At 39.3% G+C, this 22322-nt stretch overlaps 2 protein-coding genes and 1 long non-coding RNA gene across 6 annotated transcripts in view; 1 reads left to right on the top strand and 2 right to left on the bottom strand.

Moving 5' to 3' along the window:
• Positions 1–22322, bottom strand: part of LOC145421099 (uncharacterized) — a 65595-nt gene that overhangs the window by 29853 nt on the left and 13420 nt on the right. The window lies entirely within an intron of this gene.
• pfkla (phosphofructokinase, liver a) lies at positions 632–13641 on the top strand. Its single transcript, XM_026145003.2, has 22 exons — positions 632–986; positions 1574–1647; positions 2686–2763; positions 4217–4406; positions 4555–4720; positions 5264–5308; positions 5413–5521; positions 5981–6079; positions 6259–6351; positions 7483–7608; positions 7708–7772; positions 7848–7911; positions 8016–8162; positions 8283–8353; positions 8481–8568; positions 8658–8810; positions 9363–9527; positions 9609–9670; positions 10631–10742; positions 12079–12178; positions 12272–12377; positions 12465–13641. The coding sequence occupies exons 1-22, from the start codon at positions 902–904 to the stop codon at positions 12610–12612; spliced, it is 2346 nt and encodes a 781-aa protein (XP_026000788.1). The 5' UTR covers positions 632–901; the 3' UTR covers positions 12613–13641.
• LOC113007937 (uncharacterized) lies at positions 13220–22156 on the bottom strand. 4 transcript variants are annotated; one of them, XM_080290893.1, is made up of 14 exons: positions 22004–22156; positions 21677–21779; positions 20496–20622; positions 19164–19253; positions 18887–19074; positions 18751–18793; positions 18551–18662; positions 18335–18434; positions 16092–16156; positions 15299–15495; positions 15081–15216; positions 14121–14159; positions 14005–14032; positions 13220–13928 (listed from the first exon to the last, which is right to left on the bottom strand). In XM_080290893.1, exons 1-14 carry the CDS (start codon positions 22049–22051, stop codon positions 13801–13803), a joined length of 1404 nt encoding a protein of 467 aa, XP_080147019.1. In that variant the 5' UTR covers positions 22052–22156; the 3' UTR covers positions 13220–13800. The 4 variants fall into 4 exon arrangements, with proteins under 4 accessions (XP_080147019.1, XP_080147018.1, XP_026000791.2 ...); XM_080290892.1 differs by having other exon boundaries at positions 18302–18434; positions 22004–22155; XM_026145006.2 differs by having other exon boundaries at positions 18302–18434; positions 21723–21779; positions 22004–22154.

Here is a 22322-nt window from a genome sequence, read left to right as displayed (position 1 = left end):
GCACAGCTTGCATAGATATGCCAAGTTTTCAGCTAAAACTTCTCTGGGAGTGACCTCTATGGTACAAAAACACTTTAGGTCTGTCAAACTGTGCTATCATTAGCATTTTCCATAAATTAAACTAAATAAATTGGATCAAATAATGTTATTGGTCATGCTCTTTAATTTAAAAAATGGTTCTTTGATAAGTTGGATGAGTCATAGGTCAGTGTTTAGTGGCAGGTTAAAAAAGGGGAGGGGATGGGGTGAAAAAACAGTAAATGTCTGAAGAAAATTTTTAAGAATGACAAAGCTTGGAATACAGACGAATGAGAGGATGCTCGAGACATTTGCACGTTACTGTAGTCCTGTGGAGGCTACACTGTATACTTTATTATACCCAGAAGTTTGTATACTTTTATTTTTTACTATAAAATATTACTGAGTTGGCTTTTAAACCAGCTCTTCTCCTTCCTGTTGATAGGCAGGCTCTCAAAGTTACTTCATTAACATCTTCAGACCTGAGGTTTTACATGCTCTGTTCTGCTGCTGTATTATTCCACTGATTGCGCCTTCTTCCGGTATGAATACCTGCCCATGGTGTACGTGCTGGTTGCACTTCCTTCGGTTACAAGCCTCGGGGCTCAGAGAGAAGGCGGAGATTCTCGAAGACGAGCGAGTGGAGAAAACCGCAGCTCCGGGCGGAGCGGGTGAAAAGAGCAAACATCCCCCCTCAGCTGTATACTGTGGGTGTCACCGCTGGAAGTTACGATCTGCTGAGGAGAAACTTGCAAACGAGGAAGAGGCAGCTAGATTCCCTAGGATCAAGACACTAAGAGCTAATTTTACTCTCCCAGCCGACGGGTTTTATTTTTTCAAATTCTCTCTTTTTTTTGTAGCTGCGAGGAGAAGAGATTAAAAAATGTCTTTGATGGACTTAGAGAAGCTGAAGATGACGTGCGCTGGTCGGGCCATGGCAGTGCTGACCAGCGGTGGAGATGCACAAGGTGACCTCACAACTCGACAATATTTGTGGATGTAAACCCGTGTTTGTGTGGTGGGAAAATGTGGCTAGGTCGAGGGCTGAGGTGACAGCAGCTGGTAGTCAGCTCGGAATAGCAGCTGGATGAGTAGGGATCAAAGGTCACACAGTAACTACGAGTTTATAGTAATACTTGTTTACTTTACTTGCTGCAGCAATAATCTGATGTTTGCATTCGTACATCAGTAATTCTAAGACAATCCAACATAATGCACTATTGTGGAATAATAGCAGTACTTTAAGATGTGGTTGTATGCCCATGCTTTATGCCTTCACAGTACCATTTATAAGCATTTTCAGGGGTGTAAAACACTTCAATGTTAGTGCTTCTAAAAGGCTAGACCCTTCTGCCTCCCCTTTGAACTCACACAGTGTATCTGTTTCTGACTAATCAAAGCCTCCCATTGTCTATTGCTGCGGTCAGAGAAGATAACAGATAATGAAGTCATACCCACCTTACCGTTTGATTACCCCATGCAGAGCTGTGATGCAACAGCCTGTGTGCAAAGACCCAAGAAGAGGAAGATCTAACACTTTTTATCCTTGATTTAGGGATGAATGCTGCCATCCGAGCTGTGACCAGGATGGGCATTTATGTGGGGGCCAAGGTCTATCTCATTCATGAGGTAAACAAGCTTTGTATGTAAGCCTCTTTGCATTAAAAAAATGGGACAATAAAGATAGAGTCCTCAAGTGGGACAGATGAAATGTTCTTTGTAATGGCCAGCAGGGGGCGACTCGTCAGACGAAAACTCCTATAAAATAACTCCTAAAGAAGTTTTACCCATCACTTTACAGTCACTTTCAAAACATGAATGCTGTATTTGTTTTACCTTGATTCAGCGTTATTATTTAGGGCGTGGCTAATGTATGCGGTTTCTCAGGTAGAAAAACCCGCTGGGTGGGTGACCAGACTGGACAAAGTGGAAATGTGTTTGAATGCAACTTTTCAAACTCTCTTGGTAAATAAATACAAAAGGAATAAAAGCAAGTTAGAGTTTGTTCGTATGGTGTCATGTGATAGTTTTTACATGCTCCTATATTCTTATTTTACTGTTATTTCAGCTGCTGTTCTGTCTGGTAACAGTCTTCATTTGTAGATTGGAATACTTTTTATGAGCCATATCAGACTATTTGAGCAATGTTTAGTGATTTATGTCACATAAAATACAGTGCAAAAAAATAACTTGCAATAAGGAGACAATTTTGAGTATATATTGGCTTTTTATTTTCTTTGTGGTGTTTTTCTACCGTATTCACCAAACTCTGCAATGCTAGTGACTTTTTGGTAACTTGTAACTTTTACTGACGGGCTAGACAGGCTAACCTTTATTTGATTTTAATCATTTATATGCCGTGGGTATAAAGCCAGACTTTTGAAAACTGTGTGTCTTGCAAAATCAGTCAAAATGTGGGACACTGTCTAAAGATATGGAGCAGGAGGAGAATGAGTAAACATGCTGTGCAGTGGCACTTAATGAAGGGCATCTAAAATCTGTGTGGCAAACCCCTGTAGATAAGAGAGGAGTTGAAAGTACTTGTAGTACGCTGTGTTATTTTGACTCTGGCCATCTTTTACATATAAATACAGCTTATAAACACTCTGAGATTGTTCTTTTTTCATTATTGCTTGACTGCCCTCCATAATAATTTCTTTTCCTCAGGGTTACCAGGGCTTGGTGGATGGGGGAGACAACATCAAACTGGCCCACTGGCACAGTGTGACCGACATTATTCAGCTGGTAGGTTAAACTATTACTGTGGTAAAAGGTAGCTGTTATAAGAGACGATATTCAGCACAGAGTAAAAGTTATTTTGCTACAAAACACTTCAGGAGTGGACATTTTCATATCAAGCATGGGCAGTGTGACACTGAGCCACCATACAGGACATGGACACTTAAGCAGCTAATTAAATTCAGCCATCATGGATTTTACTCGTTAAATTTATGGAGGACCTAATTTAGGAATTAATTGTCAGTTTCCTATTTTTGCTCTCTCTAAGACCCTTAAGGATCTCCTTAAAAATTCATGTGGTTTATGTCTGAAAAGAATTTGAATTTTTGTTGTTGTTTTTCTGAGCTTAAAATTTTCTCTATTTCTCTCTTTTTTTTTATAGTTTTATTGTTATTATTTCATCCATGTCTTCTCGTCTCTTCTCTTCCTATTACTGGTTGTAACCTGGTAAGGAGCTTTGCTGCATGCGCTTTTAGCCTAATCAGACGCAGGCTGCACTATTCAGAGTGTCAGGCTAAGTAAACAGTCTTCCAGCCAACCCAGGTGGCCTTGCATAGGGGAGGAACAGTCTAAGCATCTGATTAATTTTTTTCAAGATTGGCACAAATAATAATTTGGATTCAAGGATGAACGGATTGGAATTTGGTGATCAAAGGTCACCGGGACATTTGTTGCCATAATTCAGACATTTATTATGACAAATTTAATACAAATATCTTAAAACAAAAGGATAAAGTGTTGACATTTATTATCCAAATAGCCAAAGGTTCCCTTATTTTTACAGCCTTTATCCAGTGCCAAATATGTGACCATATTTCACATACGTGAACTGTGTTTTGGTTGGGTGCCCACCTTGAAACTGTAGTGGCTGTAGATAAAATGTGTTCGAGCCCAGTATAGTAGATCTCCTGTGCTGCTGGGTTGAAAGTGCTGATGAAGCATCTATGTTTTAGAAGTTGTCACATCCAGATCTGAAGCGTTGTTTGCTCTCTGATGCAATTTTTATTGGCCAAACATAAATATGCTGAATAACTTTTATTAAATTCCTTCAAAACATCTCACTACATTTATGTTATGAGTCCCAACAGACATGGATGCAAACTGCAGCTTGCCTGGTTAGCAGAGTCTTTCAGTGTGAGGTAGTAATTGTAGCTTACCACCAGATTATCTGCCAGAGTATCCCGTTTGCAGGTAAGTCTAATCTGTGTGTACCTGTGGTTCCCACCCTTCTATTGTTGCGTGAGTCCTCCTCCCCAGGTTTATGTTTATGCATTTTGAGAGGTCAAAACCAAAACAATTGGAGAAAAATCAAATTATTTCACAACTAGCTGTTTGAATTTTGTATCCACCAAAAATGCGAACCATTGCTTTATGAATCTCACTGATCTACAAAATGCCTGATTAAAATATTCTGTCTGCCTTAGTTTGGTTTTTGACTAGTTTTACATCTCTGCTGCAGGGTGGGACCGTGATAGGCAGTGCCCGCTGCAAGGCCTTCATGACGCGTGAGGGCAGAGTTTCCGCTGCCTTCAACCTGGTAAAGAAAGGCATCACCAACCTGTGCGTGTGTGGCGGCGACGGCAGCCTTACCGGAGCCAACATCTTCCGCAATGAGTGGAGCGATCTACTCGATGAACTCGTAAAGAAAGGTGAGTGTTGCTCAAGAAGATCAAACTACTCAGAGTGCATATCAGAAACAAGAAGTGGAGTCATTTTTTGTTGAAGTCTCAGAAACGTGTTTGGAGTTTATTTAATTTCAACACTTGTGTGTGTGTGTGTGTGTGTGTGTTACTTAAGGAAGGATCACAGACACTATGGCTAAGCAGCATTATAACTTGAACATCGTGGGCCTCGTCGGCTCCATAGACAACGACTTCTGCGGCACCGACATGACCATCGGTGCCGACTCTGCGCTGCACCGCATCATGGAGATAATTGACGCCATAATGACCACTGCACAGAGGTGAGCCGCTGGGTAATTCGGAACAGCACTGAAGCGCCTGGTGTTTCATAAAAGAAGCATGCACAAGGTCACTGGATAAGTGAGTAATTAGTAAATGAGTTACAGAAAGGAAGATGTGTCGAGCACACCACATGTGCTGCAGTGCTACTTCAAAGGAGCAGATTTATGGTAGTAAACATACTGCACGTAGATCAAGAAAAGATTAGTCGGCGATTAAGTAATGCCAAACATTTTGTGGTTCCAGCTTTTCATGTGTGTGTTGGGGTTTTTTTTAGTAGTTGTATTCAGTTACTTGAACAGACATGGAGTAATGCTGATGATTTAGCATTACTTAATCTCAGCCCTATCAGAGTTATCTGAATATACCTGAACAGTGAATGATTAACTCTTAATGGAATGTGGTCTTTTGCACCATTCAAGGCTTTTGGCATGACTTCCATCTTGCCCAGACTTGCCTTCTCAGACACCAGCATGTTCTTTGTGTGTTTGCTGACATACTTTGTGGAAAAGAGTCTCACTGTAACTGTTTTGTACTTCCTACAGCCACCAGCGTGCATTTGTTTTGGAAGTGATGGGACGGCACTGCGGGTGAGAGTTGCACTTTAACCCATTTTGCTATCCCATATGCACTGCAGCTGCATGCAGCTCTTGTTATGTATTAACTGTCCTTTTATTCTTTGTTACAACTTTAGGTATTTGGCTTTAGTGTCAGCTCTGGCATCAGGGGCAGACTGGGTTTTTATTCCAGAGGCTCCACCTCAGGAGGGCTGGGAGGACAATATGTGTGCCCGTCTAAAGGGGGTAAGACACAAGTCCAGACTGTATGTTAGCCCCATGCATATACTGATTTACATTCACTGTGTGTATCCACATGACAGGTTTGGCCTGTGTCGAAGTAGACGAATTGGGCATAGTGTCAGTTTAGGCATGCCATGAAAGCAGGACAGTTTGCTAATGTCATACAAGCATCTGTGCATCTGCAAGGCACTGTGCAAACCAAGTCGGCTCTGTCCAATGAGGGTCTTGCCTGTCCTGTTGCCACCTCCAGCTTTTTTTGTGTACATAGAGTAGTACAGGAAGCTCTCCCTGATTTATGGTTTTCATTTTTTAAAAGTTCCCAAACAGAGCCGTTTCACCAGATAAATTACTCCAGATGGAAATAACAGTCCTCCTTTGACTGTAGTTGTTCTGACTTTAAAGAACTTGGACACAGGTTTGTGCTTAATGACACAATAACATGTTTTACCCGTTTCCTTCTAGAGCCGCACAAGCGGGGGGTCGAGACTGAACATCATAATCGTCGCAGAAGGAGCCATTGACATAAATGGCAAGCCCATCTCCTCAAATTATATAAAAGATGTAAGTCAGACAACGCACATTAATGCAGCACTACAATCTGAATATATCAGATACTGATTTATAGATTGTTTATTTCACTCCTGCAAAGGTCAGCTGTAGTTTTTCTTGGCGACAGCTGTTGCTGAGAGCTTTTTCAAATGCATAAAACACTGAAATTCTTCCATGTGTTTGTTTTTAAGCTGGTGCAGGAGAGACTGGGTTATGACACCAGAGTGACAGTACTTGGCCACGTTCAGCGAGGAGGAATTCCCTCAGCGTTTGACAGAATGCTGGTAAGCTGAACAACAGATTTCATATTCATATAAAACTTGTAAATATTGTTGAAGTAATAAATTCAGGGACATTAACAAAAATAACTGCGTCTCAAAGCTATTCTGTCAATATTCCTGATTGTTCCTTTTGGCTGACCATTAAAATGATAATTAAACACTAGGACTGTGTGATATGACCAAAATCTCTTATCCTTATATAAGAATTCTATCGTCCGATAACGATATAAATCGCAAAAATGTAACATTTTCTGTAAATTCTGTGAATCTCGGGCAGCTCGACTTGCGTGAAGTGTTTCCAGCTGCGCGTCATGTAGCTGGAGTCGAGTGTTTTAACCGATGCATGAAACTATACATTTTTAGACATAAGTTGTTTTGTGAGTATTTATTACACAGGGTGCTGCGGGGAAAGCCTGTTCTAACGTTTGAGTCTAAGGTCTATTTTTTAGCTCTTGGCGGCTCTTTTTTTTACTTCTCATCCGTAAATAATCTGCTCTTTCACGTGATTCAGTTTATTTTGAAAAGTCAACAGGATCTTGAGCTTTATTGTGAAAGGTTTATGTGGAACATAAACAAGCGGACACGCGATGGTGTTACCGTCGTTGTTGCTAACCACAACCCATAAAAACAGGCGCTTGTCCATAGTGTGGTTATATTAAATATAAGAGATAGAGAGAACTTTAAGAAATTAATATAGCCACTGCAGTGACCATCAAAATGATGAAAAAATATTGCCGTAAACAGTTTATTTTGTGACACCACGAAAGAAACGATAGCGAAAAATGAAATGATAGACGTTTTTATATCGTCATCCGATATATATCGTTATATCGAACAGCCCTATTAAACACTATTTAACACAATGAACCTGCACTACTAACAAGTGGCCACAATCAGACTTAACACAAACTGATTACACGAAGAAAACTAGCACAGGATGAGTTTCTGTATGTGGCATAATACACAACAAGATGACCTGATACCGATAATAAAATAATCTATTGATGCATACTAACAAAGGCTGCCTGAGTAGATTTAAAAAAAAATAAATATTCAAATTAGTATGAGGTTAATTCCCAGTATTCAATGTCAGTGCTGTCTTAATTGCACATATATCCAAACACGTGTTTCCAGAGCAGCATATTGGGTGTGGAAGCGGTCGTCGCCCTCTTGGAGGCTTCTCCTGAAACCCCCGCCTGTGTCATCGGCCTGTCGGGCAACCAAGCAGTCCGCCTCCCTCTGGTGGAGTGTGTGGAGATGGTGAGTCTCTCTCCTGTCCTCGTGTAATTTATTTGTAACGAACAGAACAGGTCAGAAGTGAGATGCTGAGCTCTGGTTTTACTGCACCACCCTTTGCAGACTAAGTTGGTGCAGACGGCCATGAATGAGAAGAGGTTTGATGAAGCCATTAAACTGCGTGGAGGGTGAGAGTTTTGATTTATGTCACCTTATTGTTTTTATTGCAAATTAAAAAAACTAAACTAACGATGTACTTTTAGGAGTTTTGAGAGCAACTGGAACATCTACAAGAGTCTCGCTTTCCACAAGCCTCCTCAGTCTAAGGTAGGTCTGGAGGACTTGTAGACAGTTTAAGCCATAAATGATGTGAAATGATCCCAGGATTTAATCTTGGTGTTCTCTTTTATGTCTGACTTATGCTTCCTCAGAGCAACTTCTCTTTTGCTATTCTGAACGTGGGAGCTCCGGCGGCAGGAATGAATTCTGCAGTGAGGTCGGCGGTGAGGTCAGGGCTCTCTCATGGACACAAAGTCTACGGGGTCAATGACGGCTTTCTGGGACTTGCCGATGGAGCGGTGAGGCTGTAATTTTTTGTTTTGTTTGTTTGTTTTTTAACACTGAAGGAGATTTTAGCAGTTCCACAGTAACCTGTGTGAGACTGAAAGGAAAGTGTTCTTCAACCTGTCTGTCTGCAGGTGTTTGAGATGGAATGGCACAGTGTGGCTGGATGGACGGGCCAAGGAAGCTCACTGCTGGGGACAAAACGGTGAGTGTTTCACTGATATGAATCACTTTACCTGATCTTAAAGGCTTAACCTAACGCAGCAGTGGCTTAGGTGTTACGAGATTTTGCCATACGCTGATGACAAGTTTTGTTTAATTTCCTTCTTAAGGACTCTTCCCAACTCTCACCTGGAGAAGATTGTGGAAACCATCACCAAGTTCGAAATCTCAGCTCTGCTTGTAATAGGAGGGTTTGAGGTATAACAAGCACAAAAGTGTCAAATCTAAATTATTCGAGCCATAAGTTACCGTGTTAATATTGACCTGTATGCCTTTGACTTTCAAAGGGGTACCAAGGTGTGCTTGAGCTCTACGAGGCCCGGACTCACTACGATGAGCTCTGCATCCCCATGGTCGTTATCCCTGCTACCATTAGCAACAACGTCCCGGGAACTTTCTTCAGTGTGGGTACAGACACTGCTGTCAATTGTGCAATGGAGGTAGGGCTCAGCAGAAATATATTTTTGTATGGCTTTCTGTACAAATGTTGTTCTTTGCAGTGTTAAGTTTGAAATCACAACTGCTTTGACCTTTAAGCTGTTTAAAAGACTTGAGTTTATTTAATTTTTGTTCATTTTTATTATAATTTTGCATATAAACCAAATAGAAACATTTAGTGTTTGAGATGTTATCTTCCAGCTTTGAAGACATGGAAAATGAAACGGTGCGGTACAGTTTATCACTCTAAACCTATATTAATAGCGGACACTCACAGGTTACATTGCTAGGTACTCCTGCTCACTGGTTCATTAATGCAAATATCTTATCTGCCAATTACATGGCAGCAATTCAACAGGCATGTAGACATGAGGATGGGGGGAAAAGAGCATGGTTGGCATGGTTGATGGTGCCAGACAGGCTGAGTATTTCAGAAGCAGCTGATGTAATTGGATTTCCCAACAAAACAGTCTCTAGAGTTTCAAGAGAATGGTGTCAAACGGAAAATATCTTAAAATATCATATTACAACCAAAGAATCAAATTCTTCTGCAGAGTTGTGACAAGATCAAGCAGTCTGCCAGTGGGACCAAGAGACGAGTGTTTGTGGTGGAGACCATGGGTGGGTACTGTGGATATCTGGCATCCGCTACTGGCATAGCAGTGGGTGCTGATGCAGCCTACATTTTTGAAGATCCCTTTAACATCCTTGACCTTAAGGTAGAAGAAAAAGATATTGTCTAAAGTCATTTTTGTGATGTTCACAGCACTGTTTCCTCTAATAATGTGAACTGTTTGCAGACAAATGTGGAGCACTTATCTGAAAAGATGAAGAAAGATGTCCAACGAGGTCTAATCCTGAGGTACGTAACATTTTATAGAGTGAACTAAATTTAAACAAGTGACAAATTAAAGGAAAAAGCTGTATTGCATGTATCCTTTTTCCTACAGTGAGGGCACAAGAGGTCACTGAATAGTTTGATAAGTCTAAAAATTGAGGAACTCATGCAGCGATTTGACGGATGATCTGATATCCTCGTGTTGGTGTTGTTCCCAGACCATCATGAAAATGTTGTTCCAGGTTCAACGTTGCAAGTGACCAATCACATTGTTGTGACGTTATTCCTTTGCGCCAAGCCATTCGTGCATTTATGAAATTCCAATGTTGCAAGGACAATATCAATTCTGCTTACTGTTTATTAAAGGGTTACGGTTAGGGTTAGGGTCAGGGTCCGTTGATCGGCGGACAGAGGCGGTTTCACGCAGCTTAAGTACAGTTTTTTGTTTTACGCCGGTTTTTCCCGAAGTCTCAAAGGTATGACGTCACAACATTCTGATTGGTCACTTGCAATGTTGATCCTGGAACAACATTTAGTATGATGATCTGGGAACAACACCAACACGAGGATATCAGATCAACCCGATTTGACAGTCACCCAATCTGAGCCCAAATGAACAATGGGAGATTTAAAATTGACACGTTAGGCAGCGCTCACAGGACTGTCTTCAGGTAGAACAGTACAGCTAAGTTTTAGTTTGCAGCTATTTACTCATAGAATAGAAGATGTATTATGTATTTTGACTTCATTATTTCACTCTATGTTCCATGTGAAGCACACAAATTGTTGAATTGATGTATTTATAGATAGATTCAAATTGTGGAAATTAGTTTCCTGCCCATGCAACCAGATACCGGATAAGCAGCAGAAAATTATGGATAATTATTGTATAAGTGCCACATCAGTTTTTATAATTGTCTAGCTGAGCCTGCATCCAATAACACTGTGGCACTCCTTTGTTGATCATGTTCTCTGTCATGACAGGAATGAAAAATGCCATGAAAACTACACTACAGATTTCATCCATAAGCTGTATTCATCAGAAGGGAAGAACATCTTTGACTGCAGAGTCAACGTGTTGGGACACCTCCAGCAGGTATGGATCAGTTTTCCAACTTTGAGTTGTAGTCAAAAGCTTACATAGACTCGTCATGGGAATGATTGTTTTGTGCTTTTAATGATTTCTTTGAGCTGTTCTGTTTTTATTGATTGTACAGCATCTTTAACAACTTAAAAAAACAAAAACAACAATTAGGTGCATGTGTTTGAATTATTTTTAGATTTTTTTTAAATCAACATGCTAGACAGTGGTCGCGGGAATGTCTTAAGGTTGAATGAGTTTCAATGTCTTGCTAAATCAACTTTACTACGCTTTAAATTAACACCCAACTGCAGTTAAAAAAGCTGATGAAAACATCCTTGAATATTATCATTTTATTTCTGGTTTATGCTGTCCTCATGTTTGTCTCCAAATTTCAACTATTTAGCTGTTGAACTAAGATTAAGTTGAAGAATTTGGAGGTAGTCCTCGTCCTTTATTACTCCATTCACTTTTTGCAATGTACCAGTACCACTGTCAGCAAAACAGCCCCAAAGCATGATGCTGTTAGTGTTCTTAGGTTCAAAAGTCTGACTTTTACTCCTCCAAATTTACCTTTTCATTGTGGCCTAAAAGGTCAATCTTTGTCTCATCTGACCATAAGTCTTTTATCCAGAAGGCTTTTGACTTGTCCATGTCAAGTCTGAAGGTGTCAATTTTGGAGAAAGGGCTTCTTTCTTGGCCCATATCCTTATAGTTCATAGTGTTGTAACATTTGAATCACTGTAGACAATGATGCTGGTGTTCCAGCAGTTTCCACTTCATAGCAGGCTTGAGCCTTGGTGGTTCCTGCAAATCCTAACCAATTTCCTCTCATCTGAGGTTGACAGTTTGGATCTTCTTCCAGACCATATAGCTTGAACTGACGATCTTGGAATCTGTGGTTGGTCAGAAATGGCTCCAAGTGACAATACTTCTTAGATCGTCACTAAGTTCTTTGGACCTTCCCATTGTGCTGAGTAATGGTCAATCCAATGACTGCTGTCAAACAAAAACCTTTTTATTCTAGCAGAGAAACTACCACTGTAGTCAATCATGATCATTGACGAGATGCTAATAGTCCTTGACCTTGCCAAGCTAAAAGCCATTTTAGAACCTTTTGCACATATATATTTGAACCTGTGTGTACAGTTTTGACCTTGTGTGGAGAGAAAATCCAAAAATAAATTCAAACGTGTGCACACAATTCGTCATTCCTGGAAAAACAACAGTTGAAAGAGATCATTAAAAGCCCCAAATCAACATGACATTCATGCCTGTGATGAGTATATTTAAATGTCTGACCTCAACTGCATGTTTGATGTGATAATTTTGTTCTCGGTTTGGGCTGTAGGGCGGGGCACCTTCTCCCTTTGATAGAAATTTTGGCACGAAGCTGGGCGTGAAAGCTATCGAGTGGCTTTCAGAGAAACTGACTGAAAACTACCGACAAGGTAGGTTTACTGCAAGTCGTGGATGGCATTGATAGAACATGAAGCAATCCTGAGTCAAACATCAGGTGTATTGACTGAATTTTTTTCCACCAGGCCGAGTGTTTGCCAACTCACCAGAAACAGCATGTGTCATCGGCCTTAACAGGAAGGTTGTCTCATTCACCCCTGTCACTGAACTGAAGGAAATAACCGATTTTGAGTAAGTAATACAAAAAAAATCTAAAATATGCTGCTTTTGGAAAACACATTGTCTTGTTTATTAATTATTATCCTTTTAATCTCCAAGGCACCGGATGCCCAAGGTAGAGTGGTGGTTAAAACTGCGGCCCATGCTAAAGATGTTGGCCAAGTACCAAACCAGCTTCAATGAATATGTCCCAGGAGAGATTGAACATGTGACTCAACGCTCCATCAGCATTGACAGTGGATTCTAAGCTCTCTGTAAAATGGCAGCATGCTTTGCACCTTTTAGCTTTTATCCATCATTTTTAATTCTCATCATCACATATCGTATGTAACCTTTCTTTACAAGCTTGGGCTTTCAATTTGACTGCCTGACTTCTTGTTTTCACGTAAAGATATTTCAATGCTTTCCATCAAAATGCAGAACTCCCTTGCTCTGCCCTCTGATATATCGGTTAACCTGATGGATTCAGAGGTTTTGTGTGCTCCTTCATGCACTAAAGTTGCTTTTATTTGCTCAGAGAAGTTCTGGTCATGATCCAATTTGTGCCCAGACTTTTTTGTTTGTGCTTAGGGGGCATACTGTATGGGCACAATAGGTGGCGGGACCTTTACTCCATGCCCATCTCTTAAACTTGAATGACCATGAATATACTTTCTAAATGCCAGCACTGATCTCACCTGTGTACCAGTATTTATTTGACAAGGAATTCAGCACAAATGTTTTCTTATTGTGCCAAAATCCAAGGGAGGCTTTGTATATTTAAACCACTGCTCAACATACAGTCATGAGTGCCACTGAACAAAACATTTTATAGATTAACTAATGACTGTGCCATGAAACAAGACTGTATGCAAGGTGTTATAAATGCTTTCTCTCCAAAATCATGAGTGAATGAGCCAGAAATCATATGATAAAGGAATCTTTTTAACAGTTTTATTACAGAGTTTTATTAATATTTTATTAGCTATAAATAAGAGCTACTAAATGTTTATTGAGATACTCTTATATAATCTTATTTAACACATGAAATGTCTGAATGTGACCTGAAATGGCCAGTTAAGTGTCTTCGTTTGTTTTTTTTAATACTGTTCGACTGAAAACTGCTTCTGCCTTTTAAACCGAACAGCAAACAACAAAATATGAACACACACCTGTAAACAAACTAAACTTCACAAAAAACTATTTCACATGAACAATGAAATCTGTAAAGAAATATGAACTTACGTGTGTATTATTGTCTCTATATCTGTCTTAAATAAAATTCTATTGAACTCTATTAGAAATCAGTTAATTGTTGTTTGAATTTTCACTTTAGGTTAAACCTGCAAATTAATAATGACTGCTCAACAGAGCAAAAAATGTGTTGCTATTTCAGCTCCCGCTAATGTCACAACATAAGATGGAAGAACTTAACTTGAAAACACTTTTACAGCTCTTAGAAATTGAATGAAAATGGAAAATCATTTCCACTATTTTCTTTTTTAGCTGATTGAGGGCTCTTGGTGGCAAAAGCAAACTGGAAGTCCTCGCATGTCTCTGGTTGGTCAAACAGGAATTGAGGGCCTGTGAAATCATATACAGCACACATCAGTGGTCCAAAACGACACACCACACAAACACATTGTGGTTTGATACTTACTGCTTGAAGATTTAGATTCAGCGGTTTTCTAGAAATGGTTAATCATAGTTTAGTATGTTTGTTCCAAAACCGAGACGACATGAAGTAGAGTAGGCTTTCAGTGAAAAAAACATTACCTTCTCAGTGAACAAAGATCCAGTGAAACCGAAAAAGTCCTGCAAAGAAACCTGGAGGTAATTCCAAAAGCAGGAAAATACTTTTTTCTGTCTTAATTGTTTGTTGAAGGCAACTGGACATTTTGGGGGATTTTTTGGTTCATGAGAAAGTTTCAAGCCTTATCCAAGAGGAATCTGACATATTTAGCCTCCCGGAGTTGGTCCTGAGAGTTGCTGGCCCATGCTGTCATGAGGGCTGTTAAAGGTCACAGAAGCAATAGTGTGAATTCTCTGCAAAACACTGGCCCTCCCACATGGGTCACAGTGTGAGTGGCGGTTGAAACCAGAGTTAATAATAGTTTTGTACTTTATAATCAGTTTTCATTATTTTTTCATTTTGACTATTTGTTTTTAGTTAAGTTTAGGTTCAGTTATTTTCCAGAGTTTTGTTTCAGTATAGTTTTTACTGTATGGTTGTAATTTACTTTTTATTAGACTCGGTGCTAGTTTTAGTCTTTTTAATTATTATTGTATAAGGAGGCCATATGTTAGAAGCAATATTTAGGAAAACACATCCAACAATGCCCCATCAGGAAAGCTATAGTAACATTTTTACCAAAGTAACAGATACCAAAAACTAAGGATATTTAATTATTTTTCCTTATTTATTCCTGTTTTTTTTTTATCTTGTTTTATTTTATTTTCCAAGTTCACAAAATTGTTTATGTTAGTTAAAAAATTTTTTAGGTTTATTTTAGTTACCACTGTTGCTTGTGCTGTACCAGTGGCACATGTGATGTGACAATAAAAGTGATCTATTTTGATTTGATTTGATTTAACTATAATAACGGGATGGGAAATAAAACATCGTCATGAGCCAAAAAGGACGTCCAGTTTCCCTAAACTCAAGCATGTAAGACACCATGAGCTGGATGCCTAAAAACCTACACAATGATTTCTGTGAGATCATTTATTCCTCACCTCCTCCTGTGATGAGCCCACATCAAATCCAAATCCAGGAAAGCCTGGTGTGTTGGGATCAGAGTTCAGAGAGAACAAGAAAGCTGGAGATTTGGTCTCAGAGCTCCCTTGATCTTTGGAGCTGGCTGGGCTAAAGCTACAGCGAACACACGAAAACCAGTTGTCAGGACTTGAGTGAGTGTAATTCAAAGCATCAGACCACTCATCCAAAGTCTTACTTAAATGAGAATGTCGGGGTTGAAGACGCAATTGTAATTTTTGACTGAGGATCAGTCTCCTGAGATGGAGGCTGAGAAGAAGTAGCGAGTTCCTCATCGTCCTTGTCGTGTGGTGGCTGCTCTTCATGTGTAGCTGCTCCCTTCTCCATCTCACTCTCAAAAATCTCCTCTGCATAGAAAACTGTGGGCAGCTTCTCCTGTCGAGGGGGTCAAAGCATTTCCAACAGTTCGGATGGATACTTGTAAAAGTGGGTTTTCCATTGTGGCAATACTGTTCTGTGGAGTGCCTCGAGCAACTTGATATTTTCCTGGAAACATACACGGCTTCTAAACTTCTCTGATACAGTAGAATAGATTATTAAAAGTCTTAAAAATTGTATTTCATTGATAAAAATGTCAAAATCATACTTTGCAGGTCTGGACTACATTTCCCACAAAACAGCACATTTCGGTCTGTTGTTAGGTTACCTCGTAACCCCTACAACCCCAGCTTTTCATGTAGGTTTCTGACAAACAGTGGTAATTTCTAATCCTGTGCTGGGTTTCTATATGATAAGCAGTGCGGCTTCTAGTAAAGGCATACAAAACTGTGGAATGCCTTTACTAGAAGCCGCAACTACCTATTTATAACACACACTGCTGTGGAGACAGCAAGGTAAACTAGGACAGCAAGAAGAAATAACAAGAAAAAAGAAAAAGTTATACATTCAATACATTTGGCAAATTTGTTTGATTAACTGGTTCAGGTGTATTAGCAGAAATTGCAAGTATAGTAAACTAAAAATCAGAAAACCTGGTGTTCTTGTGAAGTCTCCTCTTCCTGCTCCTCAGTGTGCATGTCCTCTGGCTGATTCTGATCTGAAGAAGCAAATATTCTGTTCACGTGGTTTGATTAACATGATCATTCAAACTAAACTCGTGGCACCAGAGAGGCGCACCACAAAGCCAGATTAACAGGTTATGTCGAGCTTGAGCTTTCAGTATCACATAAGTTACCAAGGTCATCTTAATCTTGCTAGATGATGAGGATGACTGTTTGGGATTCAATTTTAAAAAATACATTTGTAAAAATGTGTAGGTAATTGCACAGACTTCCCTGTAATTATAAAACAGGATGGTTTTATTTACAGAATATGTCATTTGTTGTTTTTAAAAAAATTAAATTTCTCAATGGTGAATAGTGAGATTTTCTCTCTGGCTTAAAAAAGAAAGCTTGTGATTGCCCTTTTCCTATCTTTAGTCCTTTCTATCTTTACTTTACATATTTCTTTATCATCCAAAGACAGACTGAAATAGACAGCAATCAATCTATCTATATTATGAGTAAGAAGAGTCAAATAATGTCCCCTTTTAATGTGAGTGACCCCGAATACACACCCTTCAGCATACAGTGGGGCAAAAAAGTATTTAGTCAGCCACTGATTGTGCAAGTTCCCCCACTTAAAATGATGACAGAGGTCAGTAATTTGCACCAGAGGTACACTTCAACTGTGAGAGACAGAATGTGAAAAAAAAATCCATGAATTCACATGGTAGGATTTGTAAAGAATTTATTCGTAAAGTAGGGTGGAAAATAAGTATTTGGTCACCTCAAACAAGGAAAATCTCTGGCTCTCACAGACCTGTAACGTCTTCTGTAAGAAGCTTTTCTGTCCCCCACTCGTTACCTGTTTGAATGGCACCTGTTTGAACTCATCATCTGTATAAAAGACACCTGTCCACAGCCTCAAACAGTCAGACTCCAAACTCCGCCATGGCCAAGACCAAAGAGCTTTCGAAGGACACCAGGAAAAGTATTGTAGACCTGCACCAGACTGGGAAGAGTGAATCTACAATAGGCAAGCAGCTTGGTGTGAAAAAAATCAACTGTGGGAGCAATCATCAGAAAATGGAAGACATACAAGACCACTGATAATCTCCCTCGATCTGGGGCTCCACGCAAGATCTCATCCCGTGGGGTCAAAATGATCATGAGAACGGTGAGCAAAGATCCCAGAACCACACGGGGGGACCTGGTGAATGACCTGCAGAGAGCTGGGACCAAAGTAACAAAGGTCACCATCAGTAACACACTACAACGGCAGGGAATCAAATCCCGCAGTGCCAGACGTGTTCCGCTGCTGAAGCCAGTGCATGTCCAGGCCCGTCTGAAGTTTGCCAGAGAGCACATGGATGATACAGCAGAGGATTGGGAGAATGTCATGTGGTCAGATGAAACCAAAGTAGAACTTTTTGGTATAAACTCAACTCGTCGTGTTTGGAGGAAGAAGAATACTGAGTTGCATCCCAAGAACACCATACCTACTGTGAAGCATGGGGGTGGAAACATCATGCTATGGGGCTGTTTTTCTGCCAAGGGGACAGGACGACTGATCCGTGTTAAGGACAGAATGAATGGGGCCATGTATCGTGAGATTTTGAGCCAAAACCACCTTCCATCAGTGAGAACTTTGAAGATGAAACGAGGCTGGGTCTTCCAACATGACAATGATCCAAAACACACCGCCCGGGCAACAAAGGAGTGGCTCCGTAAGAAGCATTTGAAAGTCCTGGAGTGGCCTAGCCAGTCTCCAGACCTCAACCCCATAGAAAATCTGTGGCGGGAGTTGAAAGTCCGTGTTGCTCGGCGACAGCCCCAAAACATCACTGCTCTCGAGAAGATCTGCATGGAGGAATGGGCCAAAATACCAGCTACTGTGTGTGCAAACCTGGTAAAGACCTATAGTAAACGTTTGACCTCTGTTATTGCCAACAAAGGTTATGTTACAAAGTATTGAGTTGTATTTTTGTTATTGACCAAATACTTATTTTCCACCCTGATTTACGAATAAATTCTTTACAAATCCTACCATGTGGATTCATGGATTTTTTTTTCACATTCTGTCTCTCACAGTTGAAGTGTACCTCTGGTGCAAATTACTGACCTCTGTCATCATTTTAGGTGGGGGAACTTGCACAATCGGTGGCTGACTAAATACTTTTTTGCCCCACTGTATGACTCACCACAAAACTGTTGACTGGACCACAGCTCCTTACTTCCTTCCTCTGGGGAAGTACTACAGGTGAGTAAATCCTGGATGTTTTCCTCATGGATCTCTTCAGCATTTACCTCTTCATCAGATGTTTTATGACCACTCTGTAACAAATGCTCAGATTTATCAAAGTGTGAAGTTATAACTGGAACAGCTTTAACTGCCTTTCATGATTGCTTGCCAGTGTTTAGATGCATTTAATAAAATACTAAATCTGTACCGTTGTCTGATTGAGATGCAGAGAGGAGATGTCAATGGAAGGCTCTCTGTCCCTGGCTGTCTGATGATCAAATCCATTCTCTTGTTCTGTTACAGGCTGCAAGCCAAAAGCACTAGAAACAAAAAATGGGCTCGGTCAGTCAGAAATGACCATTCCTGTAAGCTATGTGATTATTCTTTGTGAGTGATTCACTAAAATACCTATCTGGCAGTTTCTCGGTGGAAAATGAAGTAACTACTGGACCTGTTCGGACAAAAATTTAAGGGACTGTATACCAAGCTGTAAAAATTTTCAGCTCTAACAGAGCAAAGCTCAAAGATACGAAAGGTTTATCACCAGTAAGATGGTCCAGCTCCTTCTGCTTCATTGTTATTTGTTCATCCCAAGCTTTGATCCTACATTCAATTTCCTCTTTTTCAGCCTTCAGCACGAGGAGCTTTTCAGCAAGAGGATTTTGTAAATAATATTCTTTATGCTCCTGGAAAATCTTTCTGTAGCTTGCAATCCTTTCTTGAAAGACCTCCCTGTTTAGGTATAAATAAAGAACATTTAACATGTCTGTTTCCAACACACAAAAGTATTAATCACAAACAAGGCTGCTAAATGAACCCACGTGTCATGGTTGTAGTCGGCTTTTCTTTTCTCCAGTTCTGCTTTCAACGTCTGCTCATATTGAAGAAGCAGGCCGTTAGTCGCCTTCATCCTAAATTTATATAAAAGACAAGCAGGTACTCTGTAGGTTATTTACTTTTACTCTGTCACTTGCTACATATTAATTAAGTAAAAGACTTTTTTAGAACTTACAAAAGAACTAACAAAAAATGAAGCTGTTCCCAATCACAGGGTTTCTAGGGGATAGTGCACGATGGATCAAAATTTGATGAGAGTGTCCTTTGTTCATTACTTCACCAGTTTTGACAACAACACAGGCTGAAATGGAGCCTCAAACCATCATCCAGCCTTAACCATGTGTTATAGCTGGCTGTAGACACTTGACTGACCTCCTCTGTACATACTGACGACAATTTAAACTAATGGGATTCATCACTACATAAGACCTTGTTCCCCGATTTTCAGTCCAGTCCCGTGTAATTTGGCATACCTCAGCCTGGCATACCACTTCTTAGGAATGGCTTCTTGACAATCATCCTTCCAGTGAGACCAATTTTGTTTGGTTTCAGTGAACAGTAGAGATCTATCTCTCAGGTCCTGTGTCAAGTCTTTACTGGACTTTTTTTTCTCTATTTCTCAAGGATAGGACTTTGAGATCCTGTTCATCTTTAGCTTTTTAATGTTTCCATCACTTCTTCTATCCTCCACTTGTCCTATTTTCTATTATTTCTTTTTAAGAACCATCCTGCGATATACCAAGTTTTCAGCTAAGCTCTTTGGGAATCATTGTTGGTGCAAAATGCTATTTCATTTCTATCAAACTGAGTTATCTTTGGCATTTTTTGTAGAATCGACTCAAGAAATGGGAGTAAATTATATGTTTTTAGGGCAGGGTGCTAATTACAAAGTGCCTAAAAATACAGTTTAAAATGACTTCCTTGCTACGTTATCTGTTATGTGCAGACAAAATACTGGTTCATTCCTTGATTTAGATGCATTTTTATGCTTGAATGATTCACAGGTCAGTGTTAAGTGGCAGTGTTAATAAAGATACAAACAACAACAACAAAAAAAACATTGGTCATGAACAAGGACTAGATTGAAAATGAGTGAAAAAGCATCCAAATGTCCAAAGAAAAACTTTAAAAGACCTTCAGAAAGCCTGGAGAAATAATACTCAAGACCACTGTAAAAATCACAAGAAAGTCTGGCTCCTTGGAGCGAAATATAAAGAAATGAGAGGTGGCTCAACACTTTTGCACAATCTTCCTGCACCGTAATCTATCATGGTTTGGCACATTTATTTCCTGTTTAATTTTACAAAATGCTGTACCTTTTTGCATTTGCTTTATTACGTGTTACAGTGCTCTGTTTCACACTGATTTCCTCTTCAAGTTGCTCAATATTTCTGTTGATTGCTTCAATGTAAGACTTCTTCTCAGCAATGTTGGCTCTGGAAACTGTTGCCAAACACATTAACACAGCACACAATAATCTTATATTAAAAGATAAAGTTCATGATACAGGATTCCCCAACATTGTGCTTCTGTTAATAGCTGATAAGGAAATTCAAAAGGACACTATCACTTTAAAATCAAATCCCTTAAGGCTAGTCAGGTGCTTGGAAGTGTACTCAATGGATAGCCTGATCAATCAGTACTAAAGCAGGGATCTTTAAACAATAGTGGGCTAAATGGACCTTATACAAGGGAATGAATGGGCAATGTTTTTAAATGACTCAAGACAAGGTGACCAGATATTAAAAAGAGGATACTGCCACTTAGTATCATAAAATGCTAGAGACTGGACCCACAGGCAAGCATAACAAAAAAAACCCTTTAGTCATTGATCCAAAAAACAGAAACAGAGAAAAAAACATAAACAAAACAAGAAAAACTAAATAGAAATGGGCTTGTGAAACAAAAGGTAGACAAACAGACAAGGTGATAATTGACGTGGCAAGTCTATACATATACACAAAGGAGTAGATTGAGTACAGGAGAAAGTGATCAAATAAGGAAATCTAATGACAGACAGTTAGAAATGAGGGAAGAGAACAAAAGCAGGAAATAAAAACACACCTACATATGAGAAAACCACCCTTCAACGTAATGCGAGAAGTCAGCAAAAGGACAAGTGACTAACAACTACTGAGACATTAAGTATACAGTTGTTGGACATAGATACAGTTTTGTTGATTTTGGTCCTTCACGTTACCACTTGTGAATTTTAAATAAAACAATCAAAATGTGATTAAAGTACAGAGTTTTAGCTTTAATGATGTATTGATTACTTAATTTTGTGTAGTACAGAGGAGAAACTACAAACATTTTGGTGTTGTACAACAAAATATAGACCCAATCATAATATAACATGCAGACAGAAACAGGGAGGACACATCAAGGTGGCCAAGAGGGGCTCTGTGACTTAAACTGACAAAAAAAAAGCTTAATGGTGTTTAATATCTAATAACAAAAGACACAAAGGCCTGTCTTTAGCCCAGTTTATCATTACCTTTCTTAAGCCACTGTTTTACACCAACATTAGCATCAACGCATACCTTTAGTCTGTTGGTTAATTTCATTCTTCTTTTGAGATAGCTCCCGAGTTTGAAGAGCTATAAAAAAGTACATATAACACTTATCTTTCATAATAATAACAAAAACAACAATAGTATAAATAAACCTCTAAAACCTTTTTAACATTGTTTAAATTGTCATGTTGTCTAGCTAGCTTCCTGGCTTGTGACTGACATTTAGCCATACAGCTAATAAGCTAATGCTAATCCAAGATAACATAACTGATGTAATAAACTGTAATAAACTGAATAAGTGAATTTACCGAGGTGAAAGAGGAGCTGGTCAATATTATCAAATGAATCCTGGTCATTCATTTTTATACTTTGAGGCTAATATTATCACATCAACTGATCCCGTTCTTTAGAGCTATTGAAGCTAAAGCTAAAGGCTAGGAACTGAGACTTCTTCAGGAAATGACATTGTTTTAATGTTATTTTTAATTAGTTCAATTAGAAGTAAAGGAATCAAAATTCATATTATTTCTACTGACTTTTTTTAAAGGCTACCATATTATTGAACGTTTTTATTAAGAAAAACTTAAAATTCCCAATTCATTTATTTAAATTCATTTTATGTAATTT

This window comes from Astatotilapia calliptera, chromosome 16, assembly GCF_964374335.1.
Source record: "Astatotilapia calliptera chromosome 16, fAstCal68.1, whole genome shotgun sequence".
NCBI lineage: Eukaryota > Metazoa > Chordata > Actinopteri > Cichliformes > Cichlidae > Astatotilapia > Astatotilapia calliptera.
This window is presented reverse-complemented; position numbering and strand designations above follow the sequence as displayed.